The sequence below is a fragment of the Ictidomys tridecemlineatus genome, chromosome 6 (genome assembly GCF_052094955.1).
Source record: "Ictidomys tridecemlineatus isolate mIctTri1 chromosome 6, mIctTri1.hap1, whole genome shotgun sequence".
In the NCBI taxonomy this organism is placed as follows: domain Eukaryota; kingdom Metazoa; phylum Chordata; class Mammalia; order Rodentia; family Sciuridae; genus Ictidomys; species Ictidomys tridecemlineatus.
This window is the reverse complement of record NC_135482.1, coordinates 98,328,050-98,346,826: the sequence shown is the minus strand read 5'-3', so window position 1 is coordinate 98,346,826 and position 18,777 is coordinate 98,328,050. Positions and strand designations below refer to the sequence as shown.

The following is an 18,777-nucleotide window of genomic DNA, read 5'->3' as shown; positions in this document are numbered from 1 at the left end:
ACTTCTTTGACATTCAGTAACTCTCAAGCAAAAAATTACAAAAACTTGAAACTTTATTTTCTTAGTTTAGTATCACTAGATATTTAGTATTTAGTATTTCTTTGGAGAAGCATATTAAGTGGTATCACTCTTCATCTGAAAGTCCCCACATTTCAGTCAAAAAGTCAAATACTCACCCTGACCTAAAAGCCCTACACAGTGTGGCCTTGCTTATTGATCTGATCTCTGTCTCCAATTGCTTACACTTAATTAACTTTGTTTCAACCGTGGAAGTTTCCTTACTCTGCTTAGATTTTTCAGGAAAATACTAACCTGAAAGTCTTTGATAGGCAGAATAGTGTAGAGGTTCAGACCAGGAGATTTGGAGTGAGACTCACTGACGTGAATCCCCATTCCATATCTTACTAGTTGGGATATAGTGACTGAATTATTTTACTTTTATGGGCCTCAGGTTTTTTTTTCCCATCTGAAGAATGGTAAAAAGAATGCCTACCATAGGAGGTTTCTACAAGAATTAAGGAAATCTACTCAATAAAGGACTCCATAGCTACTTTTTATTATTAATATTTCCTGTGGCTGTAATAATCTTCTTCCAGATAGTTATGTGGTTTGCTTTTTTCAGATTTTCATTAAATTTCACTCTTGGTAAGACCTCCACTGCCCTCCCTATGTAATTTGCAACACCCTATAATTCAAATCCCTTTCCTTATTTGAATTTTGCTTATATAATTTATCATCTTCTAATGAGCCATATAATATTCTCACTAATATGTTTATGATCTTGCTTGCCTATTACAAACATAACCTTCATAAAGCAAAGGTTTTTGTTTCTGATATTTGTAAATATAATCAGAAAGTAGGTCAGTTATTGAAATAAAGAATAAATAACTTTTATATTTTTAAATTTTACTGTTTTAGGAACTAGTTATTTCTATTATTGTCTAACATAATTTTTGTCCATGGTTTGGTTCAATTATTGATTTTCTCCCTTCCTCTTTCTCTTAGGTCCTAGGGATACTATTAAGGGCTTCTCTATCTATACCAGTCCATATCATCAAACACCTTGAGATGGTAGGATGGCTTCCCAAAAGTTATGGGAATGATTTCATGTTCTTTAACTAATTATCCAAGAGCATTCACGAATGGATAATTATGAATGTAATACACTCCACTATTGTCATCTATGTAAGAAATAAATAAAAGAAAGAAAGAAAAAAGAGCATTCACAAGATATTCCATTTATCTTAGTTCCTTCATTTGCTTATATACTTGACTTATTTATAGCTACACATTTCAATCCCTTTTTGGTACCTATCACACATTTTAGGTGTTCTTTTTTCTGATATCTCAGATACTTGAAATTCTCTCTTTAAAAAATTCCAGATCATTTCCTTTTCCCCAAACTTCCAAGGTTTCAACTTGAAATTCTTTCTATGTAGTTCTTATGATTATTTTCCTTTCCTTTAAATTCTCATTTATAAAATACCTTACATGACAAAAATCTTATTTACCTTTAATGAAAAGCTGAAATTTGTGCTACTACTGAATCTTAGAGAAAGACAGCCTATTGCCTGTTATGGTTTGGATGATGAGGTGTCCCCCAAAAGCTCACATGTGAGACAATGCAAGAGGTTCAGAGGAGAAATGATTGGGTTGTGAGAGTCTTAACCCAATCAGTAATTAATCCCCTGACAGGGATTAACTGAGTGGTAATGAAGTGGTAGGCTGTGGCTGAAGGAGGTGGGAATTGGAGGTGTGTCTTTGGGGTATATATTTGTATCTGGCAAGTGGAGCCCTCTCTCTCTCTCTCTGCTACCTGATCAACATGTGAGCTGCTTCTCTCTGCCACACTCTTCCACCATGATGTTCTGCCTCACCAGGAGTCCCAGAGGAATGGAGTCGGCATTCTATGGACAAAGTCCTCTGGAACTGAGCCCTCAAATAAACTTTTCCTTCTCTACAATTGTTCTGGTCAGGTCCTTTTAATCACAGCAGTGAAAAGGCCAACTAAAACATGGCCCTTTCCAATAGAGCTGATAGTGTGATTTTTATCATGGTAAGCCTTGTTATAGATGGATATAAACCTTAATGTCAAGGAACACAGAAAATACTATTTAAATAAATTCTTAATTTGTATTGATAAATTGTATGTAATTATGTTACTGGGTATTTTGAAAGGCTATGAGAAGTTTTAGTCAAATTTCTTATTAATGAAGGATCTGAGCCTTAGAAAATAGACATTACTTACTCACTCTACACAAAGTACCTCTGATTCCTAATTTGAGCTTAAAAAATATAAGTATTTGTTAGCAGATAAACATCAAGATACTTTGGAGAAAAGATAGTTCAAATCATGTGAAAGAAGAATGAGAAAGGGTAGATAATGGGCTTTGCATGTAGGTAGACCTGAGGATAGGACAGTAGTTTTAATGTGAAGTTGAGATCTAGAAAAATGTTGCTTTATTTAAGTACTTCTTTTTAGGTCATGAATTACGAGTATTTCTGTCATGTTTACAATGTCTTTTCATTGGTAGGCCTTTGTCCTTTCTTCTATTTTAAAAGATGGAGCATCTTTTAATATTTTCCTGATTCCATAATGATAATTACTCTCACTTTCCACTCTACCTGTCTTTCCAATCTTACAGTACATTGGAATATTCTATTTCATCTGATTTTGTCCCCTGAAGCATCTTACTAATCTATAGCAAACCTCGGATATGTTCTGAATAGGCTGATTACCAGCTAAGTGATCTTTTTTTTTTTGTTTTTTTTTTGTTTATTTTTTTATTTTTATTTATTTATTTAATTAATTTATTTATTTATTTTTTTTTTGGTTGTTCACAACATTACAAAGCTCTTGATATATCATATTTCATACATTAGATTGAAGTGGGTTATGAACTCCCAATTTTACCCAAATGCAGATTGCAGAATCACGTCGGTTATACATCCACAATTTTACATAATACCCAATCAGCTAAGTGATCTTAACAAAAAACAACGAATCTAAATCATGGTTCTCTATGTGTATGGAAAGGAGATAGGGCTACATTATTGATCTCATTTTACCTTTGCAGAAAAGTAGTATTGTTGTATATGCTACAAAATTAAAAGCAACTTGTTATTTTACCTCCATGAAATCCTAGTCCAGCTTCTCTTGGACGTGTGTGGGTAACTGAGCAAGATGATATTTTCCGAATTTTTGAGTTGGTGAACATCTTTAATCCCATACCCTGGAAAAAAATGATCACTCCCTTTGTAAACTTGTTTAGAATTTATAAAATATTATCTTTAAATTTTCTACATAATTCCAATAGTTTTAATTCCATGGAGATATGCACAACTCAGGAAATACACTGTAGTAAAATTACTATAATTTATGAATTGTTAATATTTTACTCTTTATTACTTATTTTTGGTTAGTTGGGGAAAAAACTAAATATAGGGCTGGGACTTTGGCTCAGTGGTAGCGCACTTGCCTTGCATGTGTGAGGCACTGGGTTTGATTCTCAGCACCACATATAAATAAATAAAATTGAAAAAGATCTATCAACAACTAAGGAAAAATATTTTTTAAAAACCCTAAATATAATAAAAAAGTATCTAATGAAGAGCCAGAGGTTGGGTCGAGCCATAGCTGACTTACTAACAGAAATATTGTGTGATCTTGAAAGACATTTTAATTTTGTCACTGAATTCATTTTCTCAGCTGAAAAATGAAGTGGTGAGCTGAAATAAAAAATTACTAAAATCATTTATAAATTCAAAGTTTTAATAGCATAAAAAATCCCAACACAGCATGTGAATTAGTAGGAACTTTACCTTGAGGAAACTATAAACATCTTCTTCATCATAACTTGATAAGGGAACATAGACCGATCCTCCACGAATGATGAAAGAATGCACACAGCTTGTTTGCTTTTCCTCCTGCTGGTCTAAATGGTTGGGAAAATCCGTGGGATCCCTCAGGGTTAGAAGACTGTAGACCTGTAACAGTAGGAGGAAATCAAAGGCAGAACTCTTACCTGCTGTTGTTGGGTGTTTTTTTTTTTTTTTGACATATTCAATAAACTGATAGAAATTAGATAATTAATCATCAAGCTTATCTTAAGTACATTCAGGTAATTGGTACCTTAGAACAAAATTAAAGATTTTCTTGATTTTTAACAGTAAAACTTGCTTGGGGAATTGCTTTCAAAGAGTAATAAAATCTTAAATTATGAAGTATTAATCAAAAATTCAGTGTGGAGTTTAGATCAAATATTGGAAGAAGATCTAACTTACCTCTGTGTTGGATGATGTTAATGCCCCATGGAATTCAGGTATGAATTGTTATTGCCCCCCGTTAAACTTTTATGTTTACTCATTTTTGTTTTTGTACTGAAGAACCACATAGGCACATAAATGAACATATATAATCCATATTGGGTAGATGGGCTTTTATGCAGTTGCAAATGGAGATTACTTTTTTATGGAAAAAGAAGGATGACTTAGAACCAAATCCTCATAGCACAGAGCTTGAGGCCTGGATATTTATTCTAGGACTGGAGTAAGATAGTCTTAATTGAAGACCTTCCAGCATCTGCCTGGCTTGATTTTTGAACTACTGTAGACCACCAACTCCTGAGTGCCTCCTGTTTCCCCACTTTTCCAAGGCATCATCAGTGATCATTCCATGACAATCATTGCACCATTGTATGGTGGGTGTGTGGAGGCAAATGACTTGCTTTCACTTTAGTTCAAGGTATTCATAGCTAGATACCTGAGGAGTTATACCTGGGAAGAATACTCTATACTTGGATCTGGTTTAAATTGTGAAATTCAGTTTTTGAGCTGTTATCATTTTAGAATGAGAATTTTAGGGACCACAGACAGAAGGCTGAGTGTCTTTTACATGTGAGAGGATCATGAGTCACTGGGGGTTGGCAGGCAGCCTATGAAGACCATCTCCAAAATCTCTCTGAATCATAATCTCTGCCTGTTGTGATTCCTGCCTTTGTAGTGTTTCTCTCATGAAGTATAGGGCTGACCTGCATTAGATATTATGGAAATGATAGTATACAACTTCCAAGGCTAGGCCAAGAGCTTTTTAGCTCTCTTGGATCACTTGCCCTGCTGGAAATCTCTGGCAATATGAAGTCTTTGAGGTGAGAAACTGAGCCCTCCTGACAGTAACATGAAAAACCAGTCTTGGAAGCAGATCTCCCAAATTCAGTCAATCTTCGCAAGAATGCAGCTCTGATCAACATGTTAATCATAATCGTATGACAGATCACAAGCCAGAGCCACTTAGATAAGCTGCTCTAAATTCCTGACTCTCAGAAACTGCATGAGATAGTAGAAGTTTACTGTGTTCATTCACTAAGTTTTGGGAAAAGTGTTATGCAACAGTAGATAGCTAGTAGCTTATATTTCTTTGCCTGTTTATCTTTACTTTCCAGTAGAAGAATTAAATAGGCACTTAAGTAAGCATGCATTATCTATATTGGACAGACCAATGTTTTCTAAGTTATTATTCAAAGAAAGTAAGCTTCAATATTTCTATAACTTAAAAAGCTGAAATCTCCATTTATGTTTATGATACCTTCTCACCTCCATAACACTCAAAACTTTGTATGCAACCAAAACAACCACTAAATTTAAATGACTAAACAGGGTAAATATAAATATTGAGAAGAGACTAAATTCCCTTAATACATGCTGAAAATAATAGCTTAGAATAGACTACCATAAATAGGAAGTGTAAAAAAATTAGGTGTGTTTCCAAAGAAAACACTCAGAGAAAAAATTCCCTTTTCCAGATTAACTCTTATAATTAAGTAGAGAAATATAACTGCTCTTCAGTGTGATAGTTATTTTTTTTAATGAGGAAGTATTTTGAACTATTAAAATACTAAGGTAGAGAAGAACTTTGGTTATGTGCTTCATGCTGAAGGACATTAATTTGGATGAATAAAAATAGGACAAGTATATTTGGTATAGTTACTTCACAGGTTTAAAATTCATATATATTAGGGACTAGGATTGTGGCTCAGTCGTAGAACGTTTGCCTAGCATGAGCTGGGCCCTGGGTTTGATCCTCAGTACCACAAAAAATAAATAAAATAAAGGTATTGTGTCCAAATACAACTAAAAAAATAAATATTTTTTAAAAATTCATATATATGAAGCAGAAACTAGAACAGACACAAAATAAACTTTAATATTACTGATTTACCTCCCAACATAGAAAAATAGCAATAATTTCCCTCCAGGCTTATTAATCAGTCCTTTTAAATGTTGATTCATGAGGTAGTTAAAGCCATAAAATTTAGTATAACTTTAAAAAATTTGGTTTTTTAAGATATACATGACAGTAGAATGTATTTTGACATATTATACATACATAGAGTATAAATTATTCTAATTAGAATCCCATTCTTGTGCCTGAACATAATGTGGAGTTACACTGGTCTACCATAACTTTTTGATAATGATGAACTCACAAATTTTTTTCACATTATGCTGAAAATTTTCAAAATATAAATAACCTAGTTTTATATTTAAAACTTGGGAGATATAGTTTCTAAAAATGTCCCTTCCTTTGGTAATCGTTCTTTGAAAAACTATTTATTTGTCAGTATTTCTTCCAAATGGTATTAACCATTTTTCTGAGTCATATATAGTCTTTTAGGTATTACCCTTCAATAATGACAGTTCTATAAGGACAAGGACTGTGATACATTGATTTCTTTTTCCTCTGCTCCTGCAAGAGATCCAGCACATAGTGGGCTTGAAACAATACCAACAACAATGATAAGATAATAAATAAATAAGCATGACATGTCAGGAGTTAATACCATGAATCATTATAATTACAGAAAAAAGCAGAAAATCAAAATTTTAGTGAATCAGTGTTGTTAACAAAGATGCAGTAGGACATTTTTTAAAAATTGAAAATAATTGTGAATTACTTATTAGCATTTTCACAGATCCCAAGGAACATGGAGACATGAATGGATCTGTTAGAAGGTACATGACTTCCCTAATGCTTTCAAATATTAATTTTGTAGCAAGCTTATTTATTCCTGAGACCAAAATCATTTTATTTAGACAGAAGTCATATTATCTAATACTTTTAGCAACTCATTAATCCATTCTCCTTTTTGAGCATGACTGTCTCATAAGTGAGGAATCTTAACAAAATGTAGCTTTCATGAAGATTATTGAAGACATTAAAATGAAGACATTAGATTTGATTCCTTACAGAAATAGAAGAATAGAAATATTGAGAAGAGACTAAATTCCTTTAATACATGTTGAAAGTACTAGCTTAGAATAGACTACCATAGGAAGAATCAAAACTTGCAGGCAGAGTTTCAGAATCACATCTCAGTTACGCCACTTACTTCTGGGTAATCTTGCACAAATATCACAACTGCTCCAACTCTTAAGTCTTGTCATCTTAAAATGGGGCTATTACTTATTTTCTGGGATTTGGAAAAGTAAGTGAGAACAACTCCTGTGTGGGACAGGGAGAGACTGTCAAGGACTACTCAAGTGGGAGGTACCTTTATTATCACATTTTACTTTCAATAGAGGCTTCTCTTGCTCTGAGCCCTTTTCAGGGTCCTTGCTGATCCCTGAACTCTGACTGGAACTCACCGAGGATGCAGAGAGCTCAGCTTCAGGCCTCATGAGCAGCACACTTTGGTCCACAGCACGGAGGGCGCAGAGGGACTGAGGAGAAGCTGTGATTCTCAGGTGGGCATGTGAGGCTGGAAGAGTCTGTGCTGGGCTGAAGCTCAAATCCACCTGTGAAATTGAAAGAAAGGTCAAAAAAGCCAGTTTCTTGATTTAATCATGTCTTTACATGCATTTCAGCTTTATATGACCTCGTCAGGACTGTCAGTTGAGGACCTCTTTTCACATCTTTTCCTCATTGTTTATTGAAAAAGTTTATTATTTTTTCCCTTACTGTCAATTACATTTATTTAATTCAGGTAGGCTCTAGAATGTTCAGGGAACAGGAGTCCTTGGAGAAAAGCCAACCCTTTGAAATGTAACCACATCAGTTAAATTTGACCAAAGGTTTGGTTTTGTTGTTGTTGTTGTTATTTTTAGATGTACATGACAGTAGAGTGGATTTTGACAAATTTTACATTCATAGAGTATAATTTGTTCTAATTAGGATCCCATTCTTGTGATTGTATATGATGTGGAGTTTCACTGGTTGTGTATTCATATATGAACGTAGGAAAGTTATGTCCAATTCATTCCTCTGTCTTTCCTATTCCCATCTACCTTTCCTTTTCTTCATTCCCCTTTGTCTAATCCAGAGAACTTCTATCACCCTCCCGCATTGTGTGTTCATTTTCATATCGGAGAGAACATTCAGCCTTTGAGATTGGCTTACTTCACTTAGCCTAATAGTCTCCAGTTTTATTCATTTACTGGCAAATGACATAATTTCATTCTTTTTTATGGATAAGTAATATTCTATTGTGTGTGTTTACACACATATATATGTAAATACATACACATCACATTTTCTTTATCGATATATCTGTTGAAGGACAAGCTTAGCTATTGTGAAGAAAATGTTTATTCAATATATCAGTCTTGTCCCAAGATATTAAATTCGACTTCACAAAGATAGATAGCTTGTTTGAATTTTAGAAGCCCATCAATGCTTCTGGTATATGAAAGGTGTCTCTAGTTATTTTTATTTGTCCTAAAGCTGTTTGGAACTTCTGAGTCTTAACCTTATATATGCATTTAATGGAGTCAGCATAGAGCTGATACAAAAATGAATTATATTGTATGTGGTAGTAATTTAAAAAGTGCTATAGTTGAAGCCTGAAGTTTTGACTCTGCCATTAACTTATTGGGAACCACTGAACAACTCACTTTACTCTTCTGGGCCCAGTTTTCTTTGGGGTAAAATTAATGGTAGTATCATTTATTTGTGTTCTTATCATTTTATATTGAATCACTTACCTTGTTGGCTAAGCAATTTTCAATCTCAAAATTCTCAGAATCTCCAATAACTTCTCCATCTGGTAAAATGGTAAAGAGGAACACTTGTGCAATGGGAGCGATATCCAATTCCACAGAGAGGGACAGGAAAAAACTGCCTTTCACTGGAGCATGGAGAGAGTGGGAAACATGGTGGTGGTTTAGACCAACTGTTGCTTGGTTTCACCCAGTTCAGAACTGTGTCTATGCATTCAGTGGCTTAATCTCTGTGAATATTGTTGTAGTTATTTGGTGATATTAATAGGCTGATGTCTCCCTCATGACTTCAATTGTAGACTAAATTAACAAAATTTCTTTCACTTACATCTTTCTTCATCTGATTTTCCACCTGATGCCTAAATCAACTTAAATATTAATAGTTTCAAGTTGCTCCATATATACATAATAAATGATGACCATTTTATTTAGACTTCAGACTAGAGGTGATTTTCAACTTAAATATAGTACTAAAATTGATAACATGTATTTTTCAAATATGTGACTTTTAAAATCTCAGAATATGAAGAAATTCATGGCCATTAGACTTCCTAAGAGAAAATGTAGATATTTGACTTTTCATTGCAGTTTTAAGCTTTTACAAGTCGTATTAATGTTTGTCTACCAGAAGTGTTAAATGATACTCAGTTACACTTTGAAAAGCACATTAAAATTTAAGACTAGCTAAGAGGAAAAAAAGGCCAGATGTAATATTTCTAGTTTCTGAATGGTTCAATGCTGATTTGAGTTTATGACCCACATTTATCTGAATAAAAGAAATAAAAAAGCCAAGGAATTTGTTTAATGATAACAAAGAGTTTGGAATATTGGTTCACAAAGGAAGAACAGAAGGGGCTGCGGTTGTGGCTCAGTGTATTGTGCTCGCCTAGCACACATGAGGCACTGGGTTCGATCCTCAGCACCACATAAAAATGAAATAAAGATTGTGTGTCCACCTTCAACCAAATAATAAATATTTTAAAAAGGGCAGAAAACAATCTGTCATTTGTTCCATATCTTCCCACCCCTTTTCCACATCCTGTACCCAGATACCTAGCTATAAGTCTTCAAAGTCCTGTGCTTCCAAGTTCTCCAGTTACATATTTTTGGTACAATTAGACTACACATAGAACAACAGAGTCTCTAGCCATTGTTGAAATTCAAAATATCATAGGACAAGAATGTCATAATTGTTGAGAAATTACAACTGATTTTCCCTTTTGACTATAAGAGTTTAAAAATATCCTTCAGGAAATTTTATAAAGTATTATATTAGGATGAAAAGTCTAATGTACAACATGAGTATTATAGTCAATAAAATTATACTGTATTTGGGATTTCTGCTGAGTAGGTTGTAGCTGCCCTTGGTACATACACAATAAAATGGGCAACCAGGTGAGATAATGTAATATATTAATTTGCATCATTATACTCACCATTTTTTACCTACATTATTCCATAACATTATGTTGCATACCTTAATTTATATACAGATAAAGTTTATCGTTTTAAAAAGTGTCTTAAAGCCCTGCTATTGGTGATGCTCAGTTAAAAACTGTTTAACTCTGTATATAATAGGGATTTTTCCCCAACCCTATGTAAACTTTACTTTAACTTAACATTGTTTACTGTGAAGTTCTTATACAGCAAAACTCTAAATTTGGGAGGAAATGGAGTTTCTGATGTCTCTTAGGCAGGGCTGTGCCATTCATATCACTGTCCAATTGGACAGATAAAATTTTAGTTCTGTTCTTGAAAAAGAAATAAATTACATGTCTAAAAGGAGTGAAATTTCAGCCCTTCCATCACTTGAGCTAAACATAGAAAGCAGAGTAGACTGATATGCCATAAGGTCAGAAAGAGAAGTTAGAACAGACATCTTTTTTGCAAAGAATAATTTAAAGAAATTAACCCCATCATTACTGACATTTGTGAAGGTTTTGTTATTTAAAATTCGTATTCTGAATTTTAAACAGACTAAAAAATAGTTCTGAAATTTGAGGAATTTGGATGCTGTACAGAATAGTGTTAAATAGAAGAAAAAGTAGGCCCTAATCTTCATCATGTGGGATTAGGCCCCAACTTCCTTCATAAGACTCCTATAGCACAAGAATTAAAACCAAGAATCAATAAATGAAATGGACTAAAACTAAAAAGTTTCTTCTCAGCAAAAGAAACAATCTGTGAAGTGAATAGGGAGCCTACATCTTGGGAGCAAATCTTTACCCCTCACACTTCAGATAGAGCACTAATTTCTAGGGTATGTAAAAAACTCAAAAAGCTAAGCACCAAAAAAACAAATAAACCAATCAATAAATGGGCCAAGGATATGAACAGATACTTCTCAGAAGAGGATATACAATCAATTAACAAATATATGAAGAAATGTTCATCATCTCTAGCAAAATAAAAAATAAAATCAATAAAATTAGAGAAATGCAAATCAAAACTACTCTAAGATATCATCTCACTCCAGTAAGAATGGCAAATATTATGAAGACAAACAAGGATACATGTTGGCAAGGATGTGGGGGGGGAAAAGGCACACTCATACATTGCTGGTGGAACTGCAAATTGGTGCAGCCAATATGGAAGGCAGTATGGAGATTCCTTGGAAAACTTGGAATAGAACCCCTATTTGACCCAGCTATCCCTCTCTTCCATCTGTACCCAAAGGACTTAAAAACAGCATACTACAGGGACACAGCCACATCAATGTTTATAGCAGCATAATTCACAATAGCTAAACTGTGGAACCAACCTAGATGCCCTTCAGTAGATGAATGGATTAAAAAAATGTGGCATATATACACAATGGAATATTACTCTGCAATAAAAGAGAATAAAATCATGGCATTTGCAGGTAAATGGATGGTGTTGGAGAAAATAATACTAAATGAAGTTAGCCAATCCCAAGAAAACAAATGTTGAATGTTTTCTCTAATATAAGGTGACTGACCCATAATGGGGTAAGGAGGGAGAGCATGGGAGGAATAGATGAACTCTAGATAGGGCAAAGGGGTGGGAGGAGAAGGGAGGGGGCAGGGGGTTAGCAATGATGGTGGAATGTGATAGACATCATTATCCAAAGTACATGTATGAAGACATGAATTGGTATGAACATACTTTATATACAGAGATATGAAAAATTATGCTATATATGTTTAATAAGAATTGTAATGCACTCCACTGCCATGTATTTAAAAAAATAAAATCAATAAAAAAGAAAAAGAAGAATAGTGCTAGAAAATATAGGGAAAACTCATAATAATATATATTATTGATAATATATATTAAATAGTTCTGCAAATTATTATCTTAACAAGAGGACAACAAATGTTGCTGCTAACACATAAGACAGGCTCCATCTTCAGATGTGCAGAATTGTTTCTTTTTCCTATTGTAATCCCTTATTCCCACCTGGATCTATTTTTTATTCTTATCTTTATTTTATTTTGCTTTAAGTTTCTACAATTTTTCTCCTACATATATTACAATAAACCCCTGAACTAGATTTGCTTTTTGCCCTCATATTTCCTGTTAAAGCAGAAACTTTTGGAACTATTATTGTGGAATGGGAAAATGATTGCATATATTGAGTACTGATTTATAACTGTTTTCATAGATACCTGATCATAATAGCTAATTAATTGAACATGTTTTCTAAAGTTCTTTGAATGACATTTCTGCAATAAAAACATCCAGATTTTATTTAAAAAAATAACAATGGCTAGCTTCACTTAGCATAATCTGCTCTAATGCCATCCATTTCCCTCCAAATTCTATGATTTTGTCATTTTTTAATGCAAAGTAATACTCCATTGTGTATAAATGCCACATTTTTTTTTATCCATTCATCTATTGAAGGGCATCTAGGTTGGTTCCACAGTCTTGCTATTGTGAATTATGCTGCTATGAACATCGATGTAGCAGTGTCCCTGTAGCATGCTCTTTTTAGGTCTTTAGGGAATAGACAGAGAAACAAATGCCAAATGTCTTCTTTGATATAAGGAGAGTAACTAAGAACAGACTAGGGAAGAAGAGCACAAGAAGACCAACATTAAACAAGGATGAGAGGTGGGAGGGAAAGGGAGAGAGAAGGGAAATTGCATGGAAATGGAAGGAGACCCTCAGGGTTATACAAAATTACATACAAGAGGAAGTGAGGGGAAAGGGAAAAATAATACAAGGGGGAGGAATGAATTACAGTAGTGGGGGTAGAGAGAGAAGAGGTGAGGGGAGGGGAGGGGAGGGGGGATAGTAGAGGATAGGAAAGGCAGCAGAATACAACAGACATGAGTATATCAATATGTAAATCAATGGAAGTGTAACTGATGTGATTCTGCAAGCTGTATACGGGGTAAAATGGGAGTTCATAACCCACTTGAATCAAAATGTGAAATATGATATATCAAGAACTATGTAATGTTTTGAACAACCAACAATAAAAAAAATAACAATGGGAGCCAATCCAAGTTGATCAATTAAAAGAGTGAAAGTTAAACAAGTCGTGAACAAATTTGTTCTTTAATTACAGAAAGGGTTTTCAATGATTCTTTATGGAGAGCAATTGCATAAGTAATAACAATTAAAACATACAATTATAATTGTTTTCTAATAAATAATTGATTTGATAATAATTGATTTTATTTTCCAAATTGGTAGGGAGAAGAATCATAAAAATGAAAGAAAATGTTAGACACAGAACAAATTCAAATAGTCATTAAATTTAGCTAAGCGGCGAGGTGTAGGTTGGCAAAATGTTTGCCTTAGGTTAAAATTTAATTACTACAATGTTCATGGGTTCTCTCTTCAGTGGTCTAATCCTTCACATGGATTAAATTAGAATAGAAAACAACCATGGTTCCCTTCTCCCAACTTATTCATGATGTACTTAGACTTTAAAAGGTTTTTATTTTACTGTCAAATAGAAGAGATGAACTAAAGTGAAAAAACTAGTTACCTTAAAAGAGTATCTGAGGGGTTTTCAAGATGGTGGAATAGAGGCAGTCATTTTCCTGGCTGCTGCATGGATCGAAACCAAGAAAGCAGACAGGCAGTTTTCTCAGCAAGTTCGGCAAACAAAAAATGTGGGGGACTTTTCTGGAATTTAAAACTGGGCATTCAAAGCAGATCAGGACTCAGGAGGTCAGATGTAATAAAATAAGGACGAAATCCCCAGCAGTACAGTCTGAAGCACCAGTGGCCAGACATGAAACACCAGCCAGAGTGGTCCCTCCTGAGCATGGTGGAGGGATAAAGGAGTTAAAGGAACCCACATTTTTAGGGAGGCCTGAGGTGTATCTGGGTATGGGGCATTTAGAGATCAAGGACGTTGCCCAGCAAATCTGAAGGACTTGTTGCACAATATCCATGTGTGGGAAAAGAAGCCTCCATCTCTCCAGGCAGCGTGCAGAGGACAAAGAAAGGATTCATTTTGCAGCCCCTGTGTGGGGACCAGCAGCTGAAGGGGGCTGATTCCTGGCAAATCTGAGTTTGGCCCCAAATATAGACCTGGAAACACACACTGCATGGCACAGAGTGTGCTTAAGTGACCAGAAAAAAAATCAAATGTGGAGAAAGATTTATACCAGGGGCAATTGGTTGTGAAAACCCACCCACCTCTACCTTTCCCCCTCCAATGGCTGGAAACTATGAAGGCAGGGGCACAAGTGTTTGAAAACTGAACCCAAGACCAGGAAATGTGGTATCTGAAGGTGACAACCACCAATGCAAGAATTGGGTCCCCCAACCACATGGGTGGAACCCAGGAGAGAACCCTGGGATACAGTCTTCCAATATGGACCAGCAAGTAGTGGGCACTAGAAGTGCACTGATTTAAAATCTCCAGACCAGTTGGCATTCAGCAAAGAGCCTAGATCCCACCTAAACCTAAACTATGCCTCTAGGAATTCTACCTGTGGGATTATCACTGTCATTCCAGCAATCTAAAGGGTGGAACATGACACTCTGGGTGCCCCTACCTAAAACTGCTGAGAAGAGAAACTGAGAATCTTCTTGAACTCCAACGGAAAGAATTCTTTAACTTTTCACATGATTTTTAAAAAATTCTTTTTCTCTGTTTAATTGTGACCTTGATGATAAATGGACATTCCCATTTCTAGCATTTTTGAAGCTAGTCATTTTTCATGGATTAGTTTTTTTGTGAACTAGAGTGTTTGATTGGTATAGTTTTGTTTTGTATTCTTCTATTTTTTATTTTTAAAAAATTTTAATTTATGTTTTTTCTTCTGTTTTTTAATTTATGTTTTTTTTCTCCTTGATTCTCTCCTTTCTTCTGCTAACAGCCAATCTCTATATTGTCTCTTTCATTCTTCCTTTAATTTTTTACTTCTTCCTCTCTCTTTCTCCCTCATAATCATCCCATCCTATATCATTTCTGTTCTCTGTCCATCATTTGAAATTATAAATCCTTTTGCAAACTTGCTGTTTTTATGGTAGGAAGTAACTGATCATATCATTTATGTTTATTATGATAATTAACATTGTAGATGTCACAGTAGGAACTATTTGGTTTAATGTTGTAAATTGTTTGCATTGGTGGTTCTTAGTATTTGTCTTCCCCTAAACAGTGAGGTATGGGAAACCTTCAAGGACACCATTTAAGCCCACAGGATACAAACTCTACCCATCTAACAGTATAAATCTGAGGCAGTAAACACACAAATAATGTGAAAAAGCAAGGGAACAAATCACCCCAAACAAACGTAGATACTCCAGTAACAGAATCCATCAATATCACAGTGGATGAAATGTCAAAGAAGGAGATTAGAATGTACATAGTTAAACTGATTTGCTAAGTAAAGGACAGTATAAGAAATGAAATGAGAGAGAAAATACATGAATTGTACCTCCTCAATAAAGAGGTGGAAATAGAAAAGACTGAAGGTGAAAGGATGGGAAAAAAACATATCACTCACTTGGAGCACCTAAACAAGCAGGGTTTCTATCCTCATATCAGACAAAGTGGACTTTAAGCCAAAGTTAATAAGGGACAAAGAAAGCCATTTCATACTGTGTTAAGGGAATTATAAATCAACAAGACATAATAATCATAATGTTTATGTCCCAAACAATGGAGCATCTACGTACATCAAATAAACTCTTCCCAATTTCAAGAATCAAATAGACCACAACACAATAATATTGGGTAATTTTAACATGCCTCTGTTACTGAATAGGTATTCCAAACAAAACTAAATAAAGAATCTATAGAAGTAAAACATACAATTGATAATTTAGACTTAACAGACATTATATTTTATCCATCAATGACAGAATATACTTTATTCTCAGCAGCACACAGATCCTTCTTTAATATAGACCATGTTATATGTAAGCTATCACATACGTTGGCACACAATTGTAATATTATATTAATATATTTCTAACATCCATAGGGTTATTTTGATAGCTCCCTTTCCATTGATATTAATTTTTGTGCTTTTTATTGATTAGATTTTTATCAAATTTTATTTGTATTATTTCTTTTCTATTTCATATATTTTTGTTCTTACTCTTTATTTTTTCCTTCCTACTATATAATTTGAAAGTAATTTTATTGTTATTCTGGCTTCTTTCTGATATGAGTACTTTGTTATAAATGTTCATCTGAGTACTCTTTCATCACAAAGATCTTTAATTATCACTTAGTTCAAAGCACTTTTTATTTACTTTTCTTGTGCTTTCTTACTTGACCTCTAGATATTTATAAATGCCATTTAATTTTGAAATAGTTGACACGTGGGGGTGGGTTTCTACATATCTTAAGGTGATTAATTTCTAATGTAATAAATCATGAAGGGTACATGCTGCATGATTTCAAATTAAAAAGAAGTAATGGAAATGCTTTTTTATATTGATTGTATTGGTCACATACATGTCAAAATTGATCAAATTGCATACTTCAAATATGTGCATTTATTGTACCTCATTTTTACCTCAATAAAGCTATGGGGGAAAAGAGTGTCTGATCTATGGTAGGCAGTCAAACGTGTCTATTGACCATTTAAAAAGATGCCAAAGAATCATAAGGAATTTCTATATTTTTCTTATTGTCTTTCTTCTTGTTATGAGGGAATAATAAAAATAATTTCTCCATTTGTGAACTGTCACTGAGGGGTAAGAATAAATGTGTTAATGAACAAATGGGGAGATGGGTTTGAGGGTACTCACTGTCTCCTGACTCCACAGACAGAGCATGGGTCCCTGATCTGACTATGCTTCCCTTAGCCATGATCTGAAATGAAAAATCAACAGAAAAGAGACTTGACATCTTTGACCTTGACCCACTTTGGTTTGTTGAGTCTGCTGGAGGGAATCAACCTCATAAAAAGTAAGAGTCAAGGGAGCATGGATGAGAATTACTTGTGGTGCACAAGTAATTTATTGTGACATTCTTGGACCCATTGACCACTTCTGTCTACTGATAAGACCCGAAAACATTCCACTGCCTTATTCTTACCAGGTAATAGAAAATGAGTTCTTTGAGCTTTCCCATGGCTTGTCCATCCAGTATATAGTGTGCCTTGATATTCTGTGTTTGGCCACAGGGCAGGGTACCAGCCACAGGCTCCAGGTAAAGGTAACTCCCACTTAAGGAGAAAACATGACTTGCAATATGCTGAGCTCCCTGGTGTTCTTCTTGGATCCATATATAGTTAAAACATGTGTTAGGTTGCTGGTGGATGACCTGATACAACAGAAAAGCAAAGAGACAAAATTATCTTGAAATTCTTTAGTTAGTTTCTTATCAAAATGAATAGTTAAAACTATGTGTCTTCTTTTCTGTGTCTCCCTCATCCCTGCTGACTACTAAATACCGGAGCTGTCAGTATCCCTATGTTGAAGATATTAAAAAGAAGTCATCCACAGACTTGTCTCCTTTGTCCTGATTCTGCTGACTTATCACTTCTTTGACATTTCGTTTTTCTTTTTTTTTTTCTACTTTTCAGAGCTAGAGGAATGATATTCAAATGGAAAGTATAAATCATCCAAACATAAAAGAGAATCATCACATAACTGAAACCTTTTGTAAATTGCTTTATTGAAATTATATATAAATGTAATATATTATCTTACTGACCTAAAAATTGCTTATAAATAATCCTCAAAAGATTTGCATTCAGAGCAGCTGCCGCTGCATCCCCATCCCGAGCAGCAACCTCCCGCCGCCAGTCTTCAAGTTCACCGAACCCTAGCACGGACTCCTCGCGCCTTCCGCACCCTGGGGGCTTGGTGCGCAGCCCGCCACCCAGCCCGGCTGGTGGGGTGCCCTGGCGCACGCGGCTTAGGAGCCCAACGCCCGCACCTCGCTGCGTGCTCCCTTCTCCCTCTCCAGGTCTGGCGCGCGCACGACCAGCTAGGGGCCACTAAGTCTCTTCCTCTACGGAGTGGTTCCTGGTCCACCCAGCCCTGCCTGGCAAGGTCAGAAAATGTTCATGCACAGGCTGTCCCCAAACACGTGCGACTGAAAAATTGCCTCTTCAAAGAACAGTGTGTTACTGCTGTCAGAATATTCCATAAAGTCTAGGCCATTCTTTTTTTTTTTTCTTACATACATGACAATAGTGGAATGCATTACAATCACAATTATCCATTCACAGCACAATTTTTGGTAACTCTGTATATAAAGTATGTTCATGCAAATTTATGCCATTAAAAAAAAAGATTTGCATTCATGCTTCTTTTCATTATTATGATTTCCAACTTTTAAGGCCTATGTAGTTCCTGGAACTTTAAACCTTTACAGATGTTTAGCAC

General features: G+C 34.8%; 1 protein-coding gene across 2 annotated transcripts in view; it reads right to left on the bottom strand.

The window, feature by feature from the left end:
- Window positions 1-18,777, bottom strand: part of LOC101959495 (PZP alpha-2-macroglobulin like) — a 45,377-nt gene that overhangs the window by 15,914 nt on the left and 10,686 nt on the right. For both annotated transcript variants that reach the window (XM_021720861.3, XM_078015271.1), the window contains exons 12-17: window positions 17,480-17,707; window positions 17,191-17,254; window positions 8,980-9,122; window positions 7,645-7,794; window positions 3,823-3,987; window positions 3,131-3,233 (exon numbers count right to left, since the gene is read on the bottom strand). In XM_021720861.3, the coding sequence (XP_021576536.3) occupies window positions 3,131-3,233; window positions 3,823-3,987; window positions 7,645-7,794; window positions 8,980-9,122; window positions 17,191-17,254; window positions 17,480-17,707 (853 nt within the window). The remainder of the gene's footprint in view (window positions 1-3,130; window positions 3,234-3,822; window positions 3,988-7,644; window positions 7,795-8,979; window positions 9,123-17,190; window positions 17,255-17,479; window positions 17,708-18,777) is intronic.